This window comes from Xiphophorus maculatus, chromosome 2, assembly GCF_002775205.1.
Source record: "Xiphophorus maculatus strain JP 163 A chromosome 2, X_maculatus-5.0-male, whole genome shotgun sequence".
Classification (NCBI taxonomy): Eukaryota; Metazoa; Chordata; class Actinopteri; order Cyprinodontiformes; family Poeciliidae; genus Xiphophorus; species Xiphophorus maculatus.
Window position 1 is genome coordinate 334,568 of NC_036444.1, and position 13,564 is coordinate 348,131.

Below are 13,564 nucleotides of genomic sequence, written 5' to 3' on the forward strand. Positions count from 1 at the left end.
TCAGCTCTTCTTTGTGCTACAAAGCCGTTGCTTTGAAGCTATACAACGTGTCCGATTCGACGCCATGCTTGGAGCAAAAGGGATCTAGAGTGTAGATAACATGTGTCTAGATAGTGAATGTTATTAGCGCTGCAACTATGTGATGAATTGTTTTCCCCGCCCTTTGAGAGTTGCAGCGCTCAGTGTGAGAGGGTTCCTAAAAGCAATAAAAGAGAGGAGCAGACAGATGTGTTTCAGAGCAGTTTGGAGATTTGTAACTGAAAGCACATCTCTGTCTGCTCTCCTCGCGAGAAACAAAGAATCTAACTCTCTTGTCTTTCCTGTGTTTGTTTAATAGGTATTTAGACCTGACATTATTGGAATAAATTAAATAAAAAGAAGGCTCCCCTAATTAACTGTGACTCCAGAAATCATTTTTTTTCACTCAATTCTAAAGAATCTTTTGGCTCTAGTGTCCAAGCCGGGTCACGGGCGCGTCTGATAACCGAACAATGTGTTCTCACCGTAATACCAGAACGGATCAGCACAGCATGAAGATGCTGGGATCGGCCCCAGATGTGACGTTATCACTGGACGAGCAGCAAGATGAAGACAACGGCGTGATTGTTCTTGAGACATGAACAGTTTCCTGCAGGAGGAGAAGTTGTTAGTGGTGTGAGGGAGCAGAGCGGGTGGAGCCGTCACACGCAGCGCTAGCATGAAGTCACGTTGATGATCCAGGTGAAGGGACCTGTGGCTCCTACAAGCCAGGGGCCACGCAGGAACTGGAGCCTTCTGGTTGTGTGACTGCAGGTGGCCACTGAATTATGATTATTTGGGAGCAAAACTCAGAATTGTAAAAATACTAACATTATTTTATTTATTTCCGGTCGACCTGCTATTCTTCCGTAAATATTGTTACTATTCTAAGATTTGGTTCTAATGGAAACCAGTAAAACTCACAGGGAGTAGTGAGGGCCAGGAGATCAAATAAAACACATTTTTACCAAAACTCTGATTCTGAGATTTATTTAACATTTTGATAAGAAAAACCTTGGGTGTTCTCTGTCAAAAAGTTGTAAAATTTGCAAGAAAAGAAAAGATTCTCTGATTAACAGTACAAGTAAATAGATGTTAAAAGTGAGACCTTTTGTCAGATTTTAAAATCAGACATTTGCAACACAAAGTGCCAGAAATCCTGCAGGATTTATGAGCAACATGGCTGCTGATGCAGCTTCTTCCTCAGGATCATTCTGGATCCTTCAAGGCGTCAGATACAAATATGATGAAAGTCACATTTCTTCCAAGTCTTATTGGACATATGTTTTTGTTGTTTATTTTTCAGGGTGTTTCATAAACATGCAGCCACGTTGGATTTAAATTTTCCCACCTGGAATTCTGTTTTCCATGGACTTTTCTGTTAATCTGCAGAATGAAATCCTCCAATGAGTCAGAGCCAAGCTGGTTTCACTTTAATGATATAATACATATCTAACTCAGGAATTACATATCAAATGTTGTCACACCAACAAAGCAGTCGCTACTATCTGAAGTTATTGTCAGTGAGGAAGAGGAGCTGCCGCTGTGGCCTGAAGGCTGGTCATCTGAGCATGCTCAGATGGTGTTTGGCAGACAGGTCCGGGTTTTATCGAGTGCCGTGTTCATGGAGCAGCCGTGAAACATTCCTCCCAGCCGCATCCGGCGGGTGAAGCCCTGGGTCTTGGGGTGGTAGCTGCAGGGGGTGCTCTCAAAGCTGGGAGGAAGCCGGCCGTAGTCGCCTGACGTGGTTCTGTACAGGACGCTCTGGGGATGGATCTTCCCCAGGGACCCTTCCTTCACCTTCGAGCTGATGATGCAGGAGAACACCGGGTTTCCAGGGTTGCTGCATGACTTTACATGTTCTGCTTCCTGAGGAAGTGACATCACTGCTGAGCCTGGAAATCATTCACAAACTCTGCTTTAAAACCTTGCCAGTGTCTTTGTTGATCAGTTTTTATCTTCATCTTATTAAACTTTTGGTAAAATGTTCACCCTTTGACCCAAACTATTTTTAGCTTCTCTGGTAGAATAAAAATAATCCAGAAGGAAATATTTTTAAAAGCTTAATTGAACAATCCAGACTAGTCCTGTACAGCTGGAGGTCTGACTGTTGGCATCTGAATAATAACTAAAGGTGGAGAAAATGTTTTCTCTTTTTTGCATCTCAGATAAATGTTAAGATATTTGAAGTTTCGGCTTCTAGAAAAGAAAGTTTCTTGAACTGTCAATACAGAAAATCTAAGTGCTGAATCAGTTCTAAGGTTCAGACAGTTGCTATGATGCGAACCGCGGAAACAACGTTTTGTTTTTACTGGTTAGCATCTGAAAATCTCAAGTAATCCCTGAACTTTGACTCCAAATCTCAGGGAAGTTGGAAAGGCTTCGTGGATGCAGAGCAGAGAGAAGGAAGTTGAAACCATCTCTTCCCCGACTCCAGCGTCTTTCTGCTCGGCTTTCTGACCGTAAATGTTAAGGCGGTGAACATCTCCGGCCATTTAACTCAAACAGCAGCAGTTCAAAGTTTGTTGGTCCTGTTTTCTTACAGATTTTAGATAAACCGTTTCTATTCTCTTCTTGCAAAAGCTCTTCAGTGTAAAACAGAACAGGAAGTGTGGGTAAGCTAACTTCCTGTCGGCCGAAACTGGAACATTTTCCATGATAACTCCAGTAAAAGCCTCCAGTCTAACCAGTTCACCAGTTACCTTTGAGTCCTGCTGGACAGCCGCGTCGTCTGGACTTCGTTTGCGTCTTTCAGCCGCTTGAGAAAGCGAGGCGTCTGGTTTCCATGGAAACAGAAGACAGCCAATCCGGACCAGTCTTTTTTAAAAAATGTGTATGTTTAATTTAAATGGTTAAGGATATTATTATTATTATTATTATTATTATTATTATTATTATTATTATTATTATTATTATTAATCATTATTATTATTATTATTATTATTATTATTATTATTATTATTATTATTATTATTATTATTATTATTATTATTATTAATCATTATTATTATTATTATTATTATTATTATTATTATTATTATTATTATTATTATTATTATTATTATTAATCATTATTATTATTATTATTATTATTATTATTATTATTATTATTATTATTATTGTGTGGAAGCACAATATAATAAAAGCGCTAACGCTCCAAACCCTAAAGAAACAGCAAAGGTGCTCAGGTTAAAGTAGTTATTGTTTTTACACGTTTCTGATTATTTAAACTAAGTTTTTCAACTGAGGCAATGTAGGTTTTTAAGCCAGCCTCTTTAAGGTTTAGAATTCTTTTACTCCATTTTATCTTGTGAACTTAATATTTTTGCTATGATGTCAAATTGTTAAAGATCAGCAATGTTTACAATTTTGATGATTCAATGTTCTTTCTAACTTTTTCTGGACTTTTCAAATCCAACCAAAATGTTACAATATGATAACAAAATAATGTTCAGCATTTCACCCTCACGCTGACAACAGGAGCAGTCGTTGCTGACATTCGGGACAAATATGACTTTTTAGGGCCAGAGTCGTTAATGACAAACTACAGACAATGTTTATAACCTAGTCAGATTTTTAAAGACCCATTCAATAAATTAGAATATTATTGAAAAGTTCGTTTATTTTGGGAACTTGATCACTCAGTGAAACACGCAGAAGGCCTTTATTTGTGATAATTGTGATGATTTTTCTCTTACAACTAATGAAAACGTGACAAGAAGAAGAAGCAGATTTTACCCTCCAGACCAGAAGGGGCGGTAGAGCTCTAACCAGCAGGCTGCCAGCTGCCATTACACCAGAAGGAGAAGCTACAGCTTACAGCACTGAAGCCCCGCTGCTCTCTGGGCTTTTAGTGGGACTTTATCGGAACCGGTTCTGGACCCGGGATGGACAGTGAGATCCAGCGGGACGGAAGAGTCCTGGACCTGACCGACGACGCGTGGAGGGAGGACCGGCTGCCCTACGAGGACGTCTCCATCCCTCTGGTACGGGCTGCTGGTTCCGGTCCAAACTACCGAACCCAGGGCGACGCACTGTTATTATTACTAATGGATTAGCAGAACATTATGACCACCTGGTGAATGATACTTTGGGTTCCCTTTAGAGAACCGGTGTTGTATGACATTCTGCCCCCTTGTGTCGGGAGCGCGAACTGCAGCCAGAGAAGATCCGTTCATTTCATCTGATCGATTTGTCGGTAAAACAACTCAAATAATCATGTCAAGGTTGTAACTTTCACTTTAATCGGCAGCTAACAAAATTGTAAAATAAATAAACCAGGTGATCTGTGGAGGCCTTCTTACGTTTAGTTTTGTTTTTAATCGGGTTTTTTCCAGCTTTTTCACTTAAACCTGACAATTAAAGTAAGTCACCAAACACAGGTTTCCAACACGTTGTGTTTTTATTGCTGATATAACAGGAAGGAAGCTGCCACGAAAAGATGAGAGTGTAGGTTTTCTGGAAAATCCCGTTGTAATGTAAAATGTGACAGATTGCTGGATAAAAGAAATTTCTAGTTGTTAATCTTTGGGGGCTCAATCATACTATCACACATAAGAATAATTGAGAATTTGAACGCATTTGTTCTCTTTTTGCCAACGTTATGAGGAGGGAACCAAATACTTCAGCTGCCTGAAATAATCTAAAATAATCAAAGAGCATTGAACCGGAGAACAGGGTATTTCAGGCAGCTAAAATATTTGTTTCCCCATCATAGCTTTGGGAAATAAAAATCTAATGTTTTAAAACTTACAGGATTTATTGTTGATGATGAGAGGATTAAGCACAGTTAAAGACTTGCTAGTAAGTTAATTAGTTCCCATTTTATGGAGGGGAACAGATTGTTTCAGGCAGCTGAAATATTTGGTTCCTTCCTCATAACTTTGTCAAATAGAGAACAAATATTTTCACATTCTCAATGGTAGCTATGTGTGATAGTATGATCGAGCCACCAAAAATTAACAACTAGAAATTTCTTTGATCCTCTAATCTGTCATATCTTATATTAGAGCGGGATTTTCCAGAAACACTCCCATCTTTTCAGGAAGGCTAATCTTTGTGTCCTGCTGTCAGCAGCTTCCCTCCTCTTATATCAGCAATGAAAAATCATAAATACACACAATGTGTTGGAAAACCATGTTTGGTGACTGACTTTTATTTGTCAGGCTTGAGTGACTAAAGTTGGAAAAAGACCGATTCTCTTGACGATTAAAAAACAACACAGTGTAAGAAGACCTAGTTTATTTATTTAATTTTAAATTTTATTAGCTGCCGATTAAAGTGAAAGTTACAACCTTGACATGATTCTAATGTTTTACCAAGAAATCGATCAGAAGCACCGTGGAAATGAACCATCCTCTCTGGCTGCAGTCCGCGCTCCCGACACAGGGGGCAGAATTTCACACACAACTGGTGTGTCCGGGTAAGAGAGGTCAGGGGTCATCTGGCCATCCTGATCAGAGTTAGAAGTACTTTATTGATCACCAATTTGTTGACAGTTACTGGGATCTTCTCATTCAATAGAATGAAAATTGTAAAAATAAAAAATTATAGAAAAGAATGATTAGTGGAGGGGAAGTGTGAGTGAATCAATGTTATCATCACAATATTTAATTCAAATAATGGTAATAATAATAAATATCAGGTTTTCCTAATAGTGTGCAGACTGTAAATTTTGCCTCTGGTTCTATAAATGTTCTGCAAAACATTAAAACCAGTTTCTATCAGTTAGATTTCCAAGACACTGACATAAAGTCAGACGCCCCAAAGCTTTTAGGGCAGGGTGGGCAATCCTGGTCCTGGAGGGCCGGTGTCTCTTAGACGTCTCTCTGGTCCAACACACTTGGGTGTGGTGTAGGGGTTAGGGTTAACGGGTTAGGGTTAGGGTTAACAGCTGAATCTCCTCCTCAGTGCAGTCAGGTTCTCCAGAGTCCTGCTAATGACCTCATTATTTGACTCAGGTGTGTTGAAGTAGAGACACATCTAAAAGTTGCAGGAGACGTTTAGGCCCTCCGGCCCTCCAGGCCTGGAGTGGCCCACCCGTTTTAGGGTGTCCCGATTCTGATCCAGAAAACCTTCACTCTCACCTATCAGGATATTTTGCTCCTCCAGGGTTACAATACTATTGCTAGTAATAATAATATATTCTATTTTTACTCCTCCTGATCGGCGGTTTGTGTCGCAGAGCGAGCTGCCGGAGGCCGAGCAGGACAACGGCGGATCCACAGAGTCGGTGAAAGAGCAGGAGATGAAGTGGACCGACCTGGCCCTGCAGAGCCTGCATGAAAACACACCGAGTTCTGGAAGCTGAGGAGCCGTCCAGAACCGGACCGGGTTCATCTGCTTGCTTTGTAACAACTAATAAATCTAGATGTTGTGCATCTTCAGCTGCTGCTTCATGTCCTTCCTGGTTCTAACCACCAGGGGTCACTGTGGGGGCGTCCAGCAGAAACGCTGGTGATCAGTTGAAAAAAAATCAAAAACGTCTGATCTGATGGCAACGGTTGGATTCGGTTCTGACCCGGTGAGGTCAGAGGTCGGCTCACCGTCTTTGAGGGACTATCTCCGTCGGTTGTGTAGAACTGAAAAGCAGCAGCAGTTACTAACACAGAAACCCAAACTAAGCAGTAAATGCGGTCCGGTGGAGCGCTGCTGGGAATAATTATTAAACATTTTCTTTATTATTCCTCAGCTAAACAATCTGTCCGTTTCCTGATGGCTCTCTTATTTTAGGCCAACTGAATATTCAAAGTTCCCTCAATGATAAAATGTTTTAATTCTGGACTTCAAAGAACCTCAGCAGAACCATGACCCGGACCAGAACCTGAGGCCGACCCAGCAGAACCACAGCAAGCTCAAGGATAGCATTTTATTTTAATTAAAGACTTGTGGAGTGTTCCGTCAGTCTCCTCTTGATGTTGCAAGAAAAAGACGCTGAACAGCAACGTTTTCTTACAACTGTGCAGCCGAAGTCGAAACGACCGACCTGCCAGGAAATGTTGACCCAATCACAGTGAAGTCCCCCCGTTTCTAGGGTTCTGGTCAACACTCTGTCCTCAAAACAGGGGCGCCGTGTAGGGGGGAAAGTTAGGACAATTCCCGGGGCCCCTGACCAACATGGGGCCCTCCACTATTTATTTATTTATTGTTCATAGAAATAAAAAAAATGGGGCCCTGTGAATTGCAAAATTTATCATATTGTATTTTCTCAGATTGTTTTTAGCAGTAAAAATTAAATGTTCCCCTTCCCAGACCAAAAAAACACACATTTGCCCTGAACCTCCTGGATCTGCAGGAAATGGTTCCTTCCTGCTTGACGGTGACGATGTTCAGCAGCAGACAGTAGAAAACAAGAACGACTGTGGCTGTTTCTATGCTGCTAAGAAAAATAATAAAGTCAGGTTTTCCAAAAATCGAGACAGAGGGAGAAAAATGTAAAAGTGTAAATTTGTAACCCAGTTTTTCTCTGAGAGGTGGGTAGACTGTGAGATTATCAACCATTTAGCATAGTTAGCTTAGCTACAGACTGTTTGCCTCCATTTCACTAACATTTAATGAATTAAGGAAAAAGATTACAAACATATTCATATATTTAACTTGAACCTTTTACCTCTTAACCCTTTAACAACCACACCAAGAAAAAAACCTGTGAAAATTTTTTTCTTTGCATTTCTTTTACCCTAGGGTGACTCATATACACAATCAAAAAAAAATTTTCCAACAGACCCTGTGGTTTTTAAAATATTGATCTCTACCAAACAGTTGAGATGTCACTTGATGGTTTAAGTATATGATGTAATAAAAATACCAAGTACAGTAGATAAATTAAAATAAAATGCTAATTTATAAAGAAATAACCAACAAAAAATGTCTGGGGCATTGGATACAGTTTATTTCTGTCAAAATGCCACAAAACACTGGTTTGAATTTCAACCAAGGAAAATATTGCGTCGAACAAGGGAATATTGCATTTTTAATCTTCCCATCTTGACTGTATCTGTATTAAAGTGCAACAGCACAAAATTCTCACATTCAATCCACTTCTGATTATAGGTAACAGTGCAAAATATTCATTTTTACATTCAAAAAGGAAAAGAAAATACTGCAGAACAATAGAAACATTTGTTGCTTTTATATCTCAGCACACCTTTTCTGTTTTGGTGCAACAGCATGTATTTTGGGACACAAGTGTCACGTATCTGGAGGATTGACTGAACTAGTGTTACTTGTTTTCATTTAAACTTTGAAAAAACATGGCAAACACAGAAAAAACATTACCAAACATATTAAAACATCACATTTCCAACCTTATCTATGTGTTTGCAAAACAGCATTCTTTTTGTGCATTAGATGCACTTTACCTCTGGTGATATAACTTAAAGCATTCCTGGTTTGCATTCAAACACAGGAAGACATTACATTTCTCACATTTCCACCTGGACACTCCTTTTGGACACAGACTACATTTCCCTCATAAATGAATGTATCGCCGTAACAGCTGGAATCTCCTCCTTGGCATGATGTCAGTGATCAGGTCGAAGCGTGATTCACGGTGCCAGTAGTCCTCCAGTGATGGGAAATTGAAAACACCCATAAAAAGAAGGATCACTAGGAAATGCTCTATCTTTTCAGGACTAGTCTTGATTGGATCCCCCAACTCTTGAGCAGAGTACAAACTGGTGTGATGTGCGATATATTCAATCATCTCATCAGTGAAGAGCATTTTGAAATACTGGAAGGGTGAGGGCACAGCTTCAAGGGGTTCAAATCTTGAATTAAGAACCTGGAACTCATCAATGTCTTCCTGCTTCCAGATTCTTCTTGTGCTTTTGTTGGGGCCTGGGGTGTAACTTGGGTCGGCGTTGTCATTTGGCTGCTCCAAGGGAACAGTTTTTAGTGTGTGTTTCCCTTTCCGGCTCCTTTTACGAGGTGGCTGTGTAGAAGATCTGCTTTTTCAGGGAGCCTCCTCTTCATCCAGGGATTCAGAAGAGCTGTCTCCAGTATCATCTGCTTGTGTGGGCTGATAATCAGGATCGTCTACTTGGTCATCATCACTTACATGACAATCAGATTCTTAAGGATTTTCTGGTACAAGGGCGAGAAGAGTGCGTGGCTTTGCACCATAGAAGGATTTAGTGTCCCTCTAGTGGTGATTGAAAAGTTAAAATTAGTTAGTAGTTGTGAAAATTATGATTTCCTCACATTTATTCTAAAATTTTACCATATTTGCTAATATCAACTCAGAAAGTCACAAAAATTATTTTGTAAGATAATGATGTTATAATTATTCTTAGTGTATAACACTGTAATAACACATTGTTTCATATTTACACCAATAGATGAAAATTACTTTTGATTTTATAGCAAAAAAATTAAATGTTAACTACATTAGCTTAATTTGCAACATTTACCATAAAGTGACAAATCAACCGTTTGGTCAAGCATATTTTAAAAAAATTATTAGACCTTTAATTTAGCTTTTTAGGTGGTATCAAGTAACATAATTCTGTTTAGTAAGGTCTATAACACTATTATATGCCAGAAACCTATTTCTACCTTTCAAAGTTTTACCACAACCAGTCGATATTTGTTACAGATTTTTGTGTTTCTGACTTCCTGGTTGGAGAGGGGAAGAAGAAGAATACTATTTAAAGAAACAGTGCCCTCCAGTGGATTTCTTTAGCATATCGTACCTCAACCAAGCGGCAGAGATGGCTCAATCAGGTTAAGCTAAGTTAGGCACTCCTCATATTGAGATATAGAGACTCAAAATGTGCTAAATCATATGGTCGAGTGGGCAGTTAAAGGGTTTAACAACAGGTGAGTCAGTCAGCAGCAGCTCTGACCTCCTGACCCGTCCTCTCTCCTCTCCTGAGAGATAATCTGTGAAAAATCTATTTCCTCTGCTTTCTCCCAGTTCTCTCTAGAAACAACCAATCAGAGACAGGAGTGTTTTAGTGCTGTCAATCAATCTCGTGGTGCTGCTCAACCCTATGCTGTAGCTAGCGCAGCCTGTTGTGAATGCTTAGTCTAGTTAGCATAGCTACCAGTGACAGCAGATAAACATTTTTCCTGTAATGGTAAGTTGTTTTTCCACCATTAGCATATTTAGCAGCGAGTGAATGAGGTTGATTGATAGCGCTAGGACCCTCCTCCTGGTTCTGATTGGTTGTTTTGGTCGGAACGTTTCATTACTTTAGCTAGCAATAGCAGCTCGGGGAGCAGGTGGAGGAGATTGATTGTTTTCACAGATTATCTGTCTCATAACAAACTGTCATGACATGATGACAGCTTTAACAAATATGGAGATGTTTTATTAAAGTTATAAACTACAGATTGAATAAAATGCAACTACATAGCATTTATTGAGAAGTCTGGATGCTTCATGTATATTTTACATGTTGCCTCTGACTGTTGCTGGTGGGGAAACATTTCAGTATCTAAAACTAACAGACAACATTTAAGCAACCTACTGCGAACTGTATGTGGACTGTTGGATGTAAAATTCATGAGCAGTAAATATTGTGTTAGTTATCAGTACTGGACCAAAGAAAACAAGGCAGTTGCAAGCCTTTAAAATTGTTACACTTTTGATGGGTCAGATAGACTCAAGACATTGTAACAGCAGCTGCGTGGGGGGCCAATTTAATCTTTTGTCATGGGGCCCCAGATTCCTGGCAGCGCCCCTGCCTCGGTCTGCATGCTCGGGTGAGTGGCTAACGCAGTGGTTCTCAAATGGGGGTACGTGTACCCCTGGGGGTACGTGGAGGTACTGCAGGGGGTACGTGAAGCTTTTCAAAATATCTTTAAAAAATCAGTAGGCTCCTCATAATAAGTCTTGGGAAAAATTATTTTGTAAAAAGTTCGATAAAATATAAATGTGTGTTCATGCACTGAATTTTATATTCAGTATTTAGTTTCAATATCCTTTAAAATAAAACGGACCCCCCCACCAAGTTAGTTTGACCCACGGACCCAGGGCACTCGTCAACGACTTGTTGTTATCATGATTACACTGTAACCATGGAGACGTGGCTAAAGCGTAGCAGCAATGCTGCTGAAAGTACAGATAAAGTGAAAAAGAAGGCAGTGTACCTCTTTTTTGTTCCAAAAATGTTTTGCCAGTGTCAGGGGGTACTTGACTAAAAATATATTTTTAAGGGGGTACATCACTGAAAAAAGTTTGAGAACCACTGTGCTAACGCATCTGGAGTCCAGAAATGAAACCAGCTTTTTGAACTCAATGTCTCTTTTGTGGACCGGTTCTCTTGCACTTTACCAGAACCGACCTCAGGTGATCACACGTTACAGACTGACAAAAGTTTAGATATGAACTGAAACCAACAACAATGGAAGAATCTGACTTTCAGATAAAACCTAAATCCTGGCATGAAACGGTATCCGGATCGGTCCAGTTTATCAACAGTCCAGAACTTTCCAGAACTTCCTGGGTTTTGTGTTTTTTCATGTTTGTCATTTCTCTGCTTTTACGCTGAGTCACGGTTCAATGACTCAGCTTGTTCGAGCGAACAAACACGACCTAGAATCACCCGAACTGGGACCAGTAAGGGCTCCCCGGCACAGTGGCGGGTGCAAAACCAGGCGGTGGTGCGTTCAAGGGCATGACGGGGCGTGGAAACTCTGGCAACCTGTGAAAGGATGGAAAGCTAACTGAAACTAAAGAAATATGAGATAAACACATGGAGACAATGAAAAATATGCTCAGTCACACCTTCTAGAAAACTAGAGATTTGTTTAAAATATTTTCCTATTTGGAAGGCAGAAAGATAAATTTTTAAAGGATAAACTGTTTGGTTACAACAAACTATATATTTACTGTAAAAAAAGAACAACATTTAGACCAGTAGCTCCCAACCTGGTCCTCCAGACTCACTGCCTGCATGGTTTAGGTATTTCCTTGCTTCAGTCCAGCTGATTTCAATTGATGACTGATTAACAGGCGTTTGTTGAACTGCAATCAGTTGAATCAGGAACGTTAAAGCAGGAAAAACTGTAAAACATGGAGGACAGCGGGCCTGGAGGACCAGGGTAGGGAAACACTGGATTAGACAGAATAATAAGACGCGCAAAGATTTGAGTGATGATGTTGAACAGTGGAGTGGATTCCCACGTCTCGTTTGCGCTCGACGCTTTCTGGTGGTTCCGTTTCCCACAACACACGGTCCGTAAACGCAGCACGGAACAACGAGCTGTTTGCTGCCGAGACAGACGACGCCGGTCAGCGCCGTGTGCAGAGCCGCAAACACACGATGACTCGCATATTAGGCTCGTTTTGAATAAAATATGAGATTTAAAAACCTGCGATGGACTGGCGACCTGTCCAGGTGACCCCGCTGACCCCTGGAGATATGAAGCGTCACCTGGTGACCCCGCTGGGGGTCAGGGAGGAGGGCGATGGATGATGGACATTTTAAAATGCCTTTATTAGGCGTTTTTCATAAAAAATAAACATGTTTTCATTCAATTTAGCAAATAAACAGTTTAAGCTGGAGGAAAAGACAAAAAGATTTATTAAATCAGTTCAAATGAAATATCTGAAGAGTTTTATTAATGTTCACAATAAAGCAACAGGAAACTCTTCATAGAGGTGCATGCTGGGACGTCAACGGTTAGAAAAACCTCCAGATGTTTTGTTGTTGTTGTTTTCACAGTAAAATCCTATTATTATTATTATTATTATTATTATTATTATTATTATTATTATTATTATTATTATTATTATTATTATTATTATTATTATTATTTGTATTACCATCAGTATAAACACTCTCCTTATGTGAAGAACTCCGCGGTTCTGCTGGTCCGGGTCAGAACCGGGACACTCGGTGCTGTTATGTAACGTTCAGGGACCAGGCTGTCCTCTCATCAGTGTCTCTGTCCCAGCCGTGTGCAGAGCGCTGTGCGCGTGCGCAGTGCGTGGGTTTGCGCCCGGCTCGGCTGGCTGCGCTGCGCTATAAAAGAAGCGCCTCCAACCCGGAGCCACATCAGCTGATCCACCTCTGAAGACCCGCACCGCCTCTGCTCAGACATGGATCCCTGCGACTGCGCCAAGAGTGAGTATCTCGTTCCGGTTCTGGTTCCGGTTCCGGTTCTGTAGCTTGGAGGCTGATCTGGTCTTTTTCTCCTTCAGCTGGAAAATGTAACTGCGGAGGTTCCTGCACCTGCGCGAACTGCTCCTGCAAATCCTGCAAGAAAAGTAAGAACATCTTCATCTTCCTCTCTCCAGCTGGACGCTCCAGTTTCTCTCAGTATGGTGGAACTGGTGGAACTGGTGGAACTGGTGTCCAGCTGCTGGTCCTGATCTTTGCTGCTCTTTGCTTGCAGGCTGCTGCTCTTGCTGCCCATCAGGCTGCAGTAAATGCGCCTCTGGCTGCGTGTGCAAAGGGAAGACCTGCGACAAGAGCTGCTGTCAGTGAGGAGCCTGACCCCCCTCCCCCACCTGCTGCTGAGGAGAAAAGTCTTTCCTTGTTTCCCTGGTGTAGAAAATGTTTTGTACTCATCTTGAAATAAAAATGTGTCAATATTG

At 40.8% G+C, this 13,564-nt stretch overlaps 3 protein-coding genes across 3 annotated transcripts; 2 read left to right on the forward strand and 1 right to left on the reverse strand.

Moving 5' to 3' along the window:
• Positions 1-1,054: 1,054 nt before the first annotated feature.
• On the reverse strand, positions 1,055-2,796 carry c2h15orf65 (chromosome 2 C15orf65 homolog). The gene is made up of 2 exons (XM_023325567.1): positions 2,721-2,796; positions 1,055-1,913 (listed from the first exon to the last, which is right to left on the reverse strand). The coding sequence occupies exon 2, from the start codon at positions 1,900-1,902 to the stop codon at positions 1,594-1,596; it is 309 nt and encodes a 102-aa protein (XP_023181335.1). The 5' UTR covers positions 1,903-1,913; positions 2,721-2,796; the 3' UTR covers positions 1,055-1,593.
• Positions 2,797-3,795: 999 nt separating this feature from the next.
• On the forward strand, positions 3,796-6,404 carry anapc13 (anaphase promoting complex subunit 13). Its single transcript, XM_005815309.2, has 2 exons — positions 3,796-4,004; positions 6,203-6,404. The coding sequence occupies exons 1-2, from the start codon at positions 3,906-3,908 to the stop codon at positions 6,326-6,328; spliced, it is 225 nt and encodes a 74-aa protein (XP_005815366.1). The 5' UTR covers positions 3,796-3,905; the 3' UTR covers positions 6,329-6,404.
• Positions 6,405-12,981: 6,577 nt separating this feature from the next.
• LOC102218516 (metallothionein) lies at positions 12,982-13,564 on the forward strand. Its single transcript, XM_005817247.2, has 3 exons — positions 12,982-13,091; positions 13,169-13,234; positions 13,363-13,564. Exons 1-3 carry the CDS (start codon positions 13,067-13,069, stop codon positions 13,452-13,454), a joined length of 183 nt encoding a protein of 60 aa, XP_005817304.1. The 5' UTR covers positions 12,982-13,066; the 3' UTR covers positions 13,455-13,564.